This window comes from Chanos chanos, chromosome 9 (genome assembly GCF_902362185.1).
Source record: "Chanos chanos chromosome 9, fChaCha1.1, whole genome shotgun sequence".
Classification (NCBI taxonomy): Eukaryota; Metazoa; Chordata; class Actinopteri; order Gonorynchiformes; family Chanidae; genus Chanos; species Chanos chanos.
In genome coordinates, this window is record NC_044503.1 from 33,406,984 (window position 1) to 33,422,091 (window position 15,108).

General features: G+C 43.8%; 2 protein-coding genes across 2 annotated transcripts in view; one reads left to right on the forward strand and one right to left on the reverse strand.

Annotated features, from left to right (window-relative positions):
- The window catches only part of arhgef5 (Rho guanine nucleotide exchange factor (GEF) 5), an 11,555-nt gene extending 9,942 nt beyond the window's left edge, over positions 1-1,613 (reverse strand). Inside the window, exon 1 of the mRNA XM_030785469.1 lies at positions 1-1,613. This exon is cut by the window's left edge and continues 314 nt beyond it. Coding sequence (XP_030641329.1) covers positions 1-1,613 — 1,613 coding nt within the window.
- Positions 1,614-7,804: 6,191 nt separating this feature from the next.
- Positions 7,805-12,659, forward strand: m6pr (mannose-6-phosphate receptor (cation dependent)). The gene is made up of 7 exons (XM_030784599.1): positions 7,805-8,076; positions 8,481-8,650; positions 9,008-9,171; positions 10,663-10,772; positions 11,143-11,273; positions 12,014-12,140; positions 12,333-12,659. Exons 2-7 carry the CDS (start codon positions 8,487-8,489, stop codon positions 12,456-12,458), a joined length of 822 nt encoding a protein of 273 aa, XP_030640459.1. The 5' UTR covers positions 7,805-8,076; positions 8,481-8,486; the 3' UTR covers positions 12,459-12,659.
- The last annotated feature ends 2,449 nt before the right edge of the window (positions 12,660-15,108 follow it).

Sequence of the window (15,108 nt, forward strand, 5' to 3'; positions counted from 1 at the left end):
TCCATCCCTCCCCTGTAATCCTCCAAGTCCTCCTCCATTTCTGGCTCTCCCTCTCCTGGAATGAGTAGCGCCTCTCCATCTGCCTCTCTCTCACTCTCTGTCTGCAGATGTGTGTCAAGGTGAGTGTGTTCCTGGTTACCTTTCTCCTTCTCGGTCACCCCCGGCAACGGATCTGAGTCCACCCGCCTCTTGTGCTTGGCAGTTTTGTCAACGGCGGCGTAGATGGGCGTCTCTGCCCCTTCCTCCTTCGCCTCGGCTTGTGATTGGCCGGGAGGGACGTCCGTCGGAGGGTCCGCTGATTCCGGTACGGCGAGGACGCCCTCCTCGGAGGACCCCAGGTACTCTCGGATGACGTTTTTGGCCCATTTCAGGTGAGGGGGGCCGGACTGGCGTTTCCTTTCTTCTGCCGTGGTCCACGTTTCCTCCACCTGAAAATGTTCCTCCATCCTTCCTTCGCCGTCCTCCCTTTGCTCGGAACGAACCGCCTGAGCCGTCGTTTTTTCGTCCTCGACATCACGCCCACAGTCCTCCGGTCCCTCGGGGTGCTCCGGCGGGTGGAGCTCAGACTCTGTCCCTGTCCTCTCGTTGGCTGACGCCTTTGGATTCTCCGACGGGGTCATATCCTCATAAGCTTGCGTCTCTTGTTCTTTTGGGTTATAGTCTTTCTCTTTCGTTTCCTCCATAGACGTGGAAGTGGCACCACTCCTTCCCTCTCTCTTTTCCTCTGTGCCCTGGCTACTGTTGTCTCTGTCTTTTTCAGAATCATTCCCTGGGTGTTTTTCTGCATTTAGTTCTATTTCTTGGTCAGCATTCGCAGCATTGTTGTCAAGACCCGAATGCTGATTGGCCTCTCCCTCTGTCATGCGATCTGTGAGATTAGTCTGACCAATCAGGCAGAAGACGGTGACGGTTTCGTCCGCTTTCTCTTCTTCCGTCCCCTGTTTCGTTTCCCCCTCTCCCTCCGGTTCGCCCTGCGTCTCATTGGCTCTGTGCGTCTGTCCTGCGGTAACCCCGGTATCCCAGAATTCTGCACAGTCCTCAAACTTCTCCTCGTATTCATCTTCGCCCTCCCCTCCGCTGGAGACGGTGACGAACCCGTCGTCCGTCGCGGCCGCCCTCTCCCTCTCGCCCTCCCCCTCCCAAACGTCCTCGCTTCCGTCCTCGCTTTCTTCATATCTGCCGTAACCTCCTTCTCCCTCCTCTTCCTCTCTGTCACTCTCCTCCGTGTTATCTGTCGCGTTCTCTCGTTCCGTCTGTCCCTCTCTGTCCCCCTGCCAGTTTGGTTCGTTCCCGTATTCTGCGTCAGACCCCCTCTCTGCGCTGTTGTCTTTTCTTCCCACACCTCTTCTTCTCTCGTTCTCCCTCTCTTTCTTTTCGTCCCACACGAACTCTCCCGCTCTCTCTCGTTCCCTGTACCAATCTTCTGGCCTTTTCCTGTCTTTCTCTCTCTCTCCGCTCTGTCTGTCCGCGTATCTCTCCTGCTCTTCCTCTCTCACGCTTTCTCTCTCTCTGTACCTGTCAGCAAAGGTGTATCTGGATCTTTCTTTCTCGGCGAACTCGTCCTCTAACGAAGAACTGGCTCTCTCTCTTCCCTGTCGAGGTTCTAGCCACATTTTCCTCCTCGTTCTCTGTACCGGTTTCTCTTCTTGACTTTCTCTCTCCCTCTCTCTTTCTGGTTTCTCTCCTTCTCTGTCGACGTTCTCTCTATCTGCCCCCTCCTTCTGTCCCCTGCTGACATCCTGTCCTCCCGCACTCTCTCTTTCCTCCTTCCGTCTGTCTCTTTTTAATGTGCTCTCTCTTTCTTTCTCTTCGTAGCTATCTGCTGGTCCTCTCCCCTTCAAATCACTTTCTGTGTCACTTCCTGAGATCCATTCTCCGCTGCTTTGGGCTTTTGTGCGTCTCTCTCTCTGTGATTCTGTCGGTGATCGACTACCTCTGTCTGCTCCCCTGTCCTCTCCTGCTCTCTGTCTTTCTCTCTCTCTCCTCTCCTCTCTTTCTCTGTCTCTCCTCTCCCTTCTCTCCGAGTGTTTCTCCCTTTCGCGCGCTCTCTCTTCCTCTGTGTATCTCTCCCTCTCGTTTGAAGCGTATGAGCGCGCGTTCTCTCTTTCTCTCTCTGTTCTGTCAATCTGTCCATCTTCTCTTCTCCTCCCCTGCGTGTCTCTCGCTCCATCCCTCCTCCTGTCCGGATCCCATTCTCTGTCTCGTTCTCTCTCCGCGTATCTCTCTACGTCTCTCCCCGTTCCGCCCCTCTCTCTCTCTCCCTCGTTTCCCCTCTGTCTCCGATTGTCTCTCTCCCTCGTTCTCTCCCTCTCCCTCTCTTTCTCCATCTGTCTCAGTCTTTCCCGTTCCCTCATTCTCTCTCTCGTCCTCTCTCCTTCGTTGTCTCCCTCGCTCCTGCTGTGTTTGTGTTTCAGTTTCACCGTTCTCGTATCTCTCCCTCGTTCCCTCTCTCTCTCTTCCTCGCTGTCCCCCTCGCTTTTTGTGTCTCGTCTTCCTTCTCTTCGGCCCTCTCTCCTCCTTTCATCTCTCCCCTCTCTGTCCGAGTAGTTGCCCCTCTCTCCCTCCGTGACTTTCCTTCTCAGTGGAGAGTAAAACCGTGCCTCTCTGTCTCTCTCTCGTTCTCTCTCTCGTTCTCTCTCTCTGCTGCCCCGCGGGTCGTTGATCTCCGCGTCTCTCTCTCTTCTCTCCCTTCTCTCTCTCGCGCCGGGCTCGTAATCCAGCCCTCTCTCTCTCCTTCTCTCCGTCTCCTCGTTCTCCGGTCTTCTCCCTCCGTTTTTCTTCCACTCTTCCCTCATTCGGGCTCTCTCTCTGTCTCTCTCTCTCTCTAGCTCTCTGTATTTCTGTAGGTCTCGGTCTCTCTTTCTGGCTCTCTCTCTTTCTCTCTCGGTCATTTCCGCCTCCCTCGCCCTTCCCGTCCCGGGTTCGAGATAGAATCTCGCTCCCTCTCTTTCTTGACTCCTCATCCTTGGAAGAGTGTCTCCTTTCCTCCTTCGCCTCTCCCTGGGTTCTCCGTGTTCGAGCATGGAGACGACTCGTCCGTTTGCGCGCCTTTCGCCGTCCCTCCGCCTGTCTCTCTCTCTCCGTTCCGTGTCTTCGTCTCTTCCTTTGAAAGTTTGGAACCTCTCCCTCTCTCTGTACCTATCCCACTGCTCCTGGTCCATGTCCCTTCCCCTCTCTCCCCTTCTTTCCCTCGTCCTCTCCATCTCTCTGTATCTTCTCTGCTCCTCCTCTCTCTCTCTGCTGGGGTGCGTTCTCGGGCCGGGCCGAGGGCTGACCTCTCGTCTTATTGGGTGCCTCTCGCTTGATTGACTGCTCCTCTCGGATGTGGCGGTGCTAAGAGGAAGTGTATCCTGACTGCTCCAACTTGTGCGTTTCGTTCCCATGGCAACATACTGTTACATACCCTAAGAGAAAAGAAACATATGTAATTGAAGTAAACGACAATGAAAACAGTATTTAAAAAATATGTGTATAGATAAATACTAATCAGAGCAGTGATATTCGCGAGAGCAAATGATAGTCACATCCGAATGGAACGCCAGTTCGTGGCTAAATAAATAAATAAATGAATAAATGTCAACTCTGGTTAAAATGACATGGCTAATTACTTCATGGTAAACTCAACAGAAAAATTGACCCCAGATGGTGAGTTCGCTGGCACTCGCAAGTCGACGTTTCTCAGACAAGACTCCAAACTCTTGCCACATAACTTGATTTCTCTCTTTTTTCTTTTTTTCCCCCCCCTGACTAATCCCTCTTTCGCTGATTTTTTTATTCCCGTACGAGTTGAGAATCATGAGTCATAATCACTGCGTTTGTGGAGTTGTTTTTCATGTCCAGTCTTAAAACACTCCAGTTTTATTGTACCTTTAGCACATCTGGCTGATTTGACGAACAAAACCGTGTCTCTGTACACGTCTAATCATGGTCAGCTGGCTAAATCTGTCATGCTGATGCGTGGCTTCATCAAGACATATGATCTCGAATGGTTGCCTAGTGCTTGAATTGCAAAATATTACTTCACTGTAAAAAAAAAAAAAAAAAAAAAAAAAATTCAAAGATTTGTTCAGTTGACTCAAACTTGCAGTGGAAAGTGATTGCGTTGAGTAAATTTAGCAATACACAGCACACGGCCTTCACGTTGAGTAATGTGAGCGAGTCAGAGTGTGCGTAAAACCATTAACAAATTTGAATTCAGAACTCGAAATGCGACGATGTTTCTAGAGTTACGGACCAGCCCACATTGACAGGGTGATTTTAAGGGGAGGGAATCTGATAATAATCAAATGTTTCTGTCAGGTCTCATCATCGACCTTAAAGTGTGTTACATCGTAAAATGATGTGGGACTTGGAATTTATGATGTGACAAAGTTTGCTTTGATTTAAATATACAAATATCTATATAAAGCATGTTCTTTCTCTGAGAGAGAGAGAGAGAGAGAGAGAGAGAGAGAGAGTACGTCTTAGAACAATCTGATGAGAACACTGAATGCAGTAACCGAATGTAAGCTGGTTGACTGTGGTACACCGCTGTTTTTTGCGCATGACACAAACAAACCTCAAATAACTTGTTTCTGATTATCTCATTTAAGTTTGTGAGAGAAGAATGCAGGCAGAGGATAAGAAAAGAAACTCACACAAAAAAGGAAGACTTGTAGAGAAAGAAACAGAGGAGGGGAAAAAAACAACAGCTGACACCTTCTTAAACATGGCTGACTTACCATGACACACTGAAATGTTTACTCAAAAGAGAATGACACAGTCATTTTTAAATCAAACACACATACCAACATAGTTAAGTCAGTCAGTTTATGTGTGTGTGTGCGTGTGTGTGAACAGATCAAAAGTTCACAAATGTGGTAACCATCAAACCACCGCACTGACAAAGAGCATGTTCAACAACTATTCTCACACGTGGAGTTTAATCAACAGAAAAAAAAAATGATGAAATAAGAATGGGTATGTGAAAGTAAAAGAGGTTGAGAAAGGCGCTTACCTGAGAAGTGTTTCTGAGGAGGGGAAGACTTGAGTCTGTCCTCTATTTCTCCTCCTCTCTCTCTCTCTCTCTCTCTCTCTCAGAGTTCTGAGGAGCTTGCAAGCATTGCACAACCCTCAAACATTCCACATATTTCTCGTCTGGTGGTATGAGAACTTGTAGTAAGCCCGAAGTAGATGTTTTACTTCAAACTCTTGATTTAATTATCGCTCCTTGTCTGTGTTCTGGTTAATGTCGTCTGGCCCTCTGAGAAAAACAAACGTTTCCCAAACACAGCCAGAGTAGCTCCCACTCGATTTTCTCTCTCTCTCTCTCTTTCTCTTACTGTTTCTCTCTCTCTCTTCCCCTCCTCCCCTCTTGCCTACCTCCCTCCTCAAATTCCCAAACAAGTCCGAACAGATTGACACTTATCTTCCCCCTCCTTTCCCTCTCTCTGTCTCTCTCTCTCTCTCTCTTTCTCTCACACACGCACAAGCACAGTCCAGCGGTTTAGTTTAATCCCAGTCTTGTTTGGCTGTTTCCTTCAAAGAGTTCTCTCTTTCGTTGGCTCTTCTTTCCAGTTAGTTCATTGTAATTAAGTATACTGTCGACCCCAAAATTTCTATCAAAAAAAAAATCTACCATTCTTTCTCCTTCCAGAGTCTCTGTGTTCCCAGTCTTGTAGAAACAGGAAGTTCAGTTCTCGGGTGTCTCCCTTCTGTGCTGTGATTGGTGGAGACAGAGGTGTTGGGTGTGTCGGCACACAGTCAACAGGTAAAGACACGGAGAGAAGAAGGAGTGAAAAGAACAGAAACGAGAGGGAGAGAGAGAGAGAGAGAGACTATGAGTGGGGGAGGGGAGGTAATGGTGAGTTTGTATACAGATGCATACAGTTTTGCCTGCTGGCTGAAAGAGGCTTATAAAAATGGCAAAACATTCCGGGAGAACATTTGAAAAGAAAAACAGACAACTTTAATCCTTAGTTCAATGTCAAAAAAGCTTTCTAAGACCCAGGAGCAGACGAATCTGTGCTAAAATGGACTGCTTTCTTTTTCGGTTGCAAGAGAATTTCTCTTGGCGAGAGACGGTTTCTTAATATTGCCAGCTTCTCCTGGGCCACAAAAAGAAAGGAGACTAGCGCTCGTTTAATCACATGGGAAACGTCTGAATCAATACACGCTAAACTAGCTTGTTCATTAAAAAAAAAATCAATAATAAAGAACAAAAGTCCAGCTGAAATCAGTTCCCGTTTTAACCAAATTTGAAAAAAAAAAAATGTCTTTCAGCCGGTCACTGAGACAGATAGAACTGAGGAGATATTCCACGACTCTTATGATGACTTTATCCAAATGTCATAACCATCCAACAGGAGAATGGCTAAGGTTCATTCCCATTGGATACTCTTGATACTGTGACTAAGAAAACCAGTTTTGTGGGTTTAAACCCTCTTGCCCACCCCACAATGTGGGGGCAGTGGAAGTTGAAGCGATCAGGTTTTTCAATGGTTTTCACCTTAAAAACAAAAGCCTTTTTTTTTTTTTAAATATTGAGATAAAAAAGTAAAGGATGGACCCATTGTGACTGACATGAATGGCCTGGCGTATCCATCGCATCAAAGCTAACGGGGAAAGCGGCGCTTTGGCAGCATCTGCTGTCTCAGTTTCAGATATGTGCTTTGGCTTTACTGTTTAAACCAGTCTCAACAGAAAGCTGAAACATCTGAGCATTTCTAACCAGAATTTTTTTTTTTTTTTAAATTCCTAAAATTACAAACACTAACATATTTACACACCGCAAGTGTTGTTTAACTGTATCACTACTATCAAATTACCATTGAAAGTTATGTTTCTCCATTATCTTTTTTTTTTTTTATGGACAAAGCTGAAAGACTTACTTTTCATTGAGTACATAAATGAAATGTAATTGTCTCTGTATTAGCTGATAATAAACTGATCATACACTGTAATCGTTTCTAAAAAAAAGCAGGCTTGTCATTTCTCTGTGTATGACAGTGTAAACTTTTGTCGAATATCGGAATGGGACCCACAGAAGTTCTTTTTTTTGTCATTGATAACACTTAGCATTTTGAACACGGTCCTCTTGGTGGATAAGAGGCTTGTTACATAGACTGTTTGGAACTCTAAGCTGTGATTCCAGCTTTTCCTTTGTCTGTTATCAGTGTTTACATTTGCCTAACAATAGGCCCCAGACAAAAACAGGCTGCACTCTATTGATAGGGCGTTGGTTAAGGGTCTAAATATATCTAATTTAATCAAGCTAACTACATGCCATTACGTGCGCATACAAGCGCATACACACGTCAAAACCAAGTCAACTTAAATCTAATGTCTCCGAAATAGGACAGTAAAAAAATCTGCTGCTCGGTACTGTTAAAAACTGAGTCTAAATATTTTTGTCATAACTTAAAAAAACGTGTCGTTTAAGTTGTAGGTCTCTGCGACCTCTGGACACGATTTTGAAAGAGTAAACCCATCCTAGACAATCTGTACGTGTTAAAATACAGAGTTGAGCAAAACAACACACAAACATTTATCAAATTTCTGAAGGGGCATTCGGCTATGGGCCGGGACTTCGTCAGCTAGTCTGGCAAAGGTGTGGAAATGTACATGAAGGAAAGATGTAAGGCCTTCCTAAGCTTAAAGACTTGCAAAGGTAAATTCCACAACTTCCTAAACTCGCGACAGCGACAACGTCATCTTTCTTCATCCCTACGCCAGTTCCGTTTCTCACCGGACGCGCGCGCGTCTGATGCAGAGTCACATGCGCAACTTGTTTAGTTTCACTTCCGCGTCTTGCGGGGGTATTAGCTTTAGTTGAAAATAACTTGCCATTGAAAGACACATAACTGATTTTGCACTTAGCTGAGTATAATCTATTTGCTTAACAGCATATATGCTTTTGCTCATTAGCTGTAAGTACGAATCACCTTAAGTATTCAGGCTGTGTGACACGAGCAGTTGGGGAACTAGCCGGAACTTCTTTAGCTATCTATCTCGATTTACAAGTTACAGTACATTTCATTTGATAGCTCATTTCCCGCAGTTTTGACATTAATTTTTCACTCCGGGCAACTTTAAAAGGTACGTCCACAGCATGGTTTCTTGCATTCTGCATTGCGTGAAAACTTTGAGACCAGAATAACGCTCTTAAAAAGATAAGCTAACTATTTCATAAATCCGCATGTACAAATCTGAGGTCAGTTTATAATGCGGTGAAAGAGACTGAGATACAGCATTAACTGTGATTTTGATTGGCTGTGATTTTGCTACAAGTTCACTGAAGTGTCGCTCGTGCACTAACCGAGAGTTTGCACGTGCACGAACCGATATGCTTAGTTCTAGAATGGTGTGCTGCTCTCCTATGTAGTACTCATTTGTACCGAGAAGATGACAGAGACAGTGTCATGAAAGATTAGGCATTACAATGAAATTATTGCGTTTGGAACTTGTCGGTGTAGCTTTAACACCTTTCTTCTTCTTTTCAGGTTTCCATGTTCTTGTTTAAAACCATGCCGCTGGTCTCGACTATCCTCATTCTGATCATTTTGCTGGCTGGCGGAGGGCAGGGAGATGACAAGACTGATTGTCGTTTGGTGAAAGAGTCAGAGAGCGAACGCAAAGTCCTCAAATTACTGGAACCCCTGAAAAACAGAGAGTAAGGAAGTACACTAGTGAAACGGTCTAACCCACTTCTGCTGTTTGTGTAGGCTCACAAGCCTCTCTTTTTTTGACATAGTTGTCTGTTGTGTGGTACGTTTTGTGACATAACTGATCACTTTTTCTAAGATGGTAAAGTAGCGCTGCAAAACGTGACACAGCAGAATCTTAGCTACGTCTCTCAACAGTTTTACCCATATTCTTACAGGGTGTTTAGCCGTAGTTTCTGCATCCTCTGACTGTTTGCGATTTTTTTTTTTTTAATTCTAAGCATAACCAAACCTTGACTCTTGAATTTTTAACTGCAGCTCTCTCCCTCCTCCCCCCACCTACCCCCCCCCCCAACTCTGAGCAGTTTTAATCTGACAGTCAAAACCGATAAGGATGACTACACCTACGTTTTCCGCGTATGCGGAGCTGCTGTTGGCGTGGATGGGGCAGGACTGGTCCAGATAAACAACAAAAACGAGAAAAAGACGAGAATTGGAAACTACACGAATGCTCAGGCTATTGGTGGAAGTAAGAAAAGATTCATGAACTGCACTTAGGCTCACATGTCATTTTGTCATTTTGCCGCGGGCAGTAAATACGGGCGGGACTGCCTGTACACTCTCCTGCCACAGACGCCGTTTCAGAAGTGTTCAGAACTGTTAGTATATCTGGGTGAGGTTTCTTTTTTTTTTGTAAACCAGTCAGGCTTGACTTGAGACCGATAAGTCATGAAGGTTTGTCCAGGTATAAGTTCAAGTTTATTCGTATAACATTTTTTTTTTACAATTAAAAACTGTCTCCAAAAAGCAGCTTTACGGAGATCGGCGCCTTGTTTGAATGAACGTTTCGGTCCGTTTCCTCTCTACCCCAAGTCACGTTCCGTGGTGGAATCGTCAACAGCTAATTTCATGCAGAGTTTTGACGGTTATGATTTTCTTTAAAGCAGTCATGAGCAATGTTACCTCTAATATTTCGACAGCGCGGAGTGAATTCGCTAGATCCCTAGAAACACTCTGATCGAATTGTGAACAAAAATGAAACATTCGCATTTTCTGACGAGCGCCCGTTCGCTACAGAAATCAAAACAGGTACTAAGACCATTCTGAATTTCTTTTTTTTTTAATACACATTACTGTATCCAAACTACATTAAAAACGAAACCAAGTCCGTTTCCGTTTCGTCCTCTTTGTTTCCTGTGTTGAGTGTATATAGATTTTATTTTATTTCTATATATGTCTGTGTTCTCATCCACGGTTGTTTTGCACACTATCCACAGATTCATTCTCACAAACTCCGCTGATGGAACGAACACATTTAAATGTGTCATTTTTTTTTTTTTTTTTTGCTCTTTTAGTTGTCTGGTATACTCAGATGCGTTGCTGAACGATCGTGGATTTGTTTCAGAGACGGTGCTGATGTGTTCCTCCTAATGACAAGAAGAACACTGCAGCTTAAAAGAGATGCGGGTCAAGGGGTCATTTTGACCTAGGGGCATATCTAGGTCTCTGGCCACATGTTCTAGAACGGTGTTCGTTAGTTCTTTGTTCCTTGGACCTCACTACAGTACATGTACTGATTAACCTCAGCACTAGTACAGCTAGCACAAGAGGCCAGTGGCTCAGTAACTGGTAGATAGTTTGAGTCAGGTGTGGTTGCACCACGGTTAGAACAGAGCTGTACCGTCTTTGTGTGCATCTCCAGGACTGGAATTTAGAAACACAGGTCTGTTCAGCTTTTGTAGTTGCTCTGTGCGGTCGGGTTCATAGTGTTCTCATATTGCTTATGGAAATGTTCACACACACACACACACACACACACACAGTGGGTTTTTTTTTTCCACTCGCACTGTCTTACTTCAAAAAATAACCCAAATGGAGAAGGGTTCTAATTCATTTGAGTTTTGAGGTTCTAATCAGTGAGTGTTCTACGCTAAAAACAATGGGAAATATGTATGTATGGTGGAGATTGGAGAACTGTGATGGTGTAAGGTTGAGATGGTCTCTCTGCTGCCCCCTGCAGGTGATTGGGTGATGCTTATCTACACTGGAGGAACGGAGTATGAAAGCCACTGTAATAAGGAGAGTAGGAAGGCTATTATCATGATCTCCTGCGACAGAAGGACCAGCGCGGTGAGAACTCTGTCACCAGGCCCTGCCTCAGAATTATACTGTGATGCATTTAACTTAAGACGCATTTCATTTCAGGAAAAAATATTTCTTTCTTTCTTTCTTTCTTTACTTTTCTGTCTTCTGTAAAGATCTCTGCTGACTCTGCTTCATAGCGTAGGCTTTCACTGTAGAGCTTTGTGTCGTTGAACAGTCGTATGTATGTGTGTATATATATATATGTGTGTGTGTGTGTGTGTGTGTGTGTGTGTGTGTGTGTATGTGTGTGTGTGTATATATATATATATATATATAATTTTTTCATAACTTGTTTGGTCTTACCATACATACTTATGTTAATCCTGTTTTCTATCTCTCTCTCTCTCTCTCACAGGGGGATCTGTCATTAGTGTTGGAGGACAGAGAGCGAGAGAGTGACTGTTTTTACCTGTTTGAACTGGACTCCAGTGCCGTGTGTCCAGTACTGCAGTCCAAGCTCAGCACTGGATCCATTCTTCTCATCATGTGAGTCCTACAGCAGGCAACTCTAAAACCAGTTTGTCCCATTTCAGTCAACTCTTAGACCAGTCTCTCCCATTTCAGTCAACTCTTAGACCAGTCTCTCCCATTTCAGTCAACTCTTAGACCAGTCTCTCTCCCATTTCAGTCAACTCTTAAACCAGTCTGTCCCAGTTCAGTCATCTCTAAAACCAGTCTGTCCCATTTCAGTCAACTCTTAAACTGCTTTGTCCCATTTCAGTCAACTCTAAAACCAGTCTGTCCCATTTCAGTCAACTCTCAAACCAGTCTCTCCCATTTCAGTCAACTCTCAAACCAGTCTCTCCCATTTCAGTCAACTCTTAAACCAGTCTCTCCCATTTCAGTGATGGGCCATTTGTTTGTCCTAGTTCACCTCTGAAACATCTGATTCTTGTTTTAAGCCAGTCACCTCACTGGGTCATAGAATCAGACACATTTGCTTTTGTGGAAACATTCGGCATGCAGACGCGGTCTGAGTCATTTAGGGAGTTAAACTAGGTCACTTCCGGTGGGTTCAGATTTCGCGTTGTTTGTGCTGAAAAGTGAAAAAGAAAGTCGTGTGGATCACTCCGGGCGAAATGAAAGGAAAAAAAAAACCCAAAGTTTTGATGTCCTGTCTGACTGACTCGGTTCGCGTTTGAATAACAGTGGTGTGTTTAATGAGGATGGAGTGTTTTTACAGTGGATTGGCTGTAACTTTGGTTTCGTATTCTCTCTGACAATAGTTGCTTTTCCTCATTGGCGGTTTACCTGATTGTTGGATTCCTCTACCTCCGATTGGTCGTGGGTGCAAAAGGTGTGGACCAGTTCCCCAACTACACCTTTTGGACTGAAATTGGCAACTTGGCGGCTGTAAGTATATCACCGTGCATCTCTCTCTATCTCTCTCATTTTGTCTTTGTCTTTCTTTCTCTCTCTCTCTCTGTCTCTCTCTTTCTCTGTTTCTGTCCCTTGATCTCTGTGTCATGCTTTCTTGTTCTATTCATTTCATTAATGCATATTTATGCATACATTTTCAGTTGTTTGTTTGTTTTTGTCTCACAGGATGGTTGTGACTTTGTGTGCCGTTCCCGTGGCAGCAGAGAGGAACCGCCCACATATAGGGGAGTGTCCACTGAGCCTCTGGGGGAGGAGCCAGAGGAAAGGGACGACCACTTGCTTCCCATGTGACCTAGTGACGTCAAATAACAGGAAATGGGCCTAGCCCCGGAGGTGACGTCTTCATGTGTTTGAAACCGATCTGGGAGTTCCGAAAAGGCTGTCTAGACCTGGTCTCTGAGGGTCACTCTGTGTGCTGGTTTTTGCAAAAATTTCAACAAACATCTCCGTTCTTTTTTTTTTTTTTTTCATTTAGTTTACTTTAAAAGCTACTCCTTTAATGCCCCAAATCCTTAAAAAAAAAAAAAGGTCCATATTGAAAATCAAAAGAAGCACTCACACATTTCATGTGAAGACCCGCATACATCTTGGCCCTCCAGGACCAGGTCTTCCCCCCCCATCAAAAGGAGAGCTCCATAACCATTGCCCATAAATGACCTTAGTTACGCATGCTGCTGTAAATGGGCAAAGGGGTCATGGCAGAGTCACACAATGATAAAAAAAACCCAACAAAACACCACCACACATTTTAAGCGCAGCAGAAAATGGTACAAGGAGCAGTCGTTATATGGGCAGTCGTTAACCGAATATGGATGAGGCCTTTGCGTAATTAAACGAAACCATTCAACTACAGCACTGACATTTCTGCTACCGCTGCACCTCAGACAGGCAACCAAGGGTCGTTTTCAAATGAGGCTTTGACCAAAATGTTATGCTTGTTACACCTGTATTTTTTTTTAATTATTATTATTAATAATTTTTTTTTTTTTGGACAGCTCTACATTATGCTGATAAAGATGATTATAACGATGGTTCTTACTATTATATTCTTACCATTATATTAGAATGGAACTATAAGGTAACTGGCACTTTGTCTGACCAATGAAAGAACAGAACAGGGGACTTTGTACACCAATAAATTAATAAGGATTTATTGTGATGTGTGATATTCAACAGAATATTATTCTGTTTTTCTTTTGTGTTTGTTTGTTTTGTTTACTTTTGTTTCTCTTTTTTTTTTAAACCCTTGCTGTAAAATATTTCTTTGTGTTGTACACACTCAGATATGAATTAAACCACATCTCCTGTGTGGTCACTTCTCAATAACGATTGTTACACACTATAGCACAAACACTCATGCTGCAGTGCACCATGGAGATTTTAATCTAAATGGAATCAAAATGGACTCAGTTTAGATTGAGTTCCTGTTTGGGAGAGATTCAGATGTGGTCCTAAGTGTGATTTTGTTTCAAAACAAGTTCTGTATAGGACCATGTTTAAACTTTAGTTGTGAGCAGAAATGCATTTAGGGTTAGTCCACAAATTGTGAACTTTTTAAAAAGAGTTTCCTGCTGCTTCTAGTTAGCTTCGCATTCTCAACGTGTCGACATTAAGGGTCAGAAAATGCCTTTGAAAGTATCTCAGTCCAAATTGCGTCATGTGACCTCTTTGATCTATAACAATATAAAATATGAGGAATTATAAAAGTTTGTGGTTTGTGGATGTTCCCGGTCACTTTGAACATTCAAGGTGAATTTAAGTTTTGATGAATCAGCAGTGTCCGCTCGTTTTTGTTTTTTTTTTGTTTGTTTGTTTGTTTTTTTGTTATTTGTTGCTGTTGTTATTTGCAGATACTGCATTAAACAAAATGACTTTTGTTTTTTGTTGTGGTTTTTTTTTTATTTGGCTTTTGCACAATGAATGAAATATAAATAAAACGTGTTTGATTACGTGTGCTTGCTGTGTTATGTTTAAGAAAGAAACACACGTATGTAGGCCTATCTTAATCAGCTAGGACCTGGAGCACGTCAGCATATGTATTAACTTAGTTATTTGTCTATTGAGATACAGTTCATGAAATGTTATTTGTACGAAAACATCGAATAACAAGAAGAGGGCCATTGTCCAACCTTTTTTGCGACGCATCACAACGTGCGGTCAGCGGGTAGTGCGCATGCGTAGGCATGAAAAAACAGATCAGCTGACGGAACCAAATGCTCGTCTATCTGCTTTTGCGTCCTCAGACGGTAGAAACGCTTTTTAAAAATGTAGGCACATTCTTGCGAGTGTTGTCCCCTCACTCACTCGCTATTTTTACAATAACTTGTTAAATAGAAACAATATCATGTTGGTAGCATTTCTGACGATCCATTTGTTGCCTATCCACTTAACATGGTACGCAACTTAGGGCAGGCTACCTGCGGTAGTGTTTCAAGTTAGGGTAGCAAATATCGATGGCTGAAGATATGACATTTTAACAAGGTAGGACAAAACGACAGAACATCCTAAATTATTCTTATGAAATGGTCCCACCGATCGTTACCAAGCCTTCTCTCGTTTTGGGGGGGGGGGGGGGGGGGGGGGGGGGGGGGGTCAAATAGGCAAATACAGTCACTCTGACACAATTCAGTTATCTTACACTGGCTTTACTAACGTTTGCTTTATCAAAATGTGCATCCTATCACCAACTTTACTGTTTCTATGACACGTCAGAATCATGTTAAAGATGCTGCCTTTCGGTAGCATTTTTGACAAGGTGAATTTGACAGATAATTCACAGACTACGCTATAAGTTCCTGCGACCGGTAGCGAAATCTGATAAGGACGCAAAGGATGACTGCACACCGTAGCCAAGGTTCATCTGGTATCTATCCAGTCTCTGCGCTTGTGGCATGACGCTGAAAAACTTAAATGCCTTTCTTAAACTCAGAGCATGTTACCG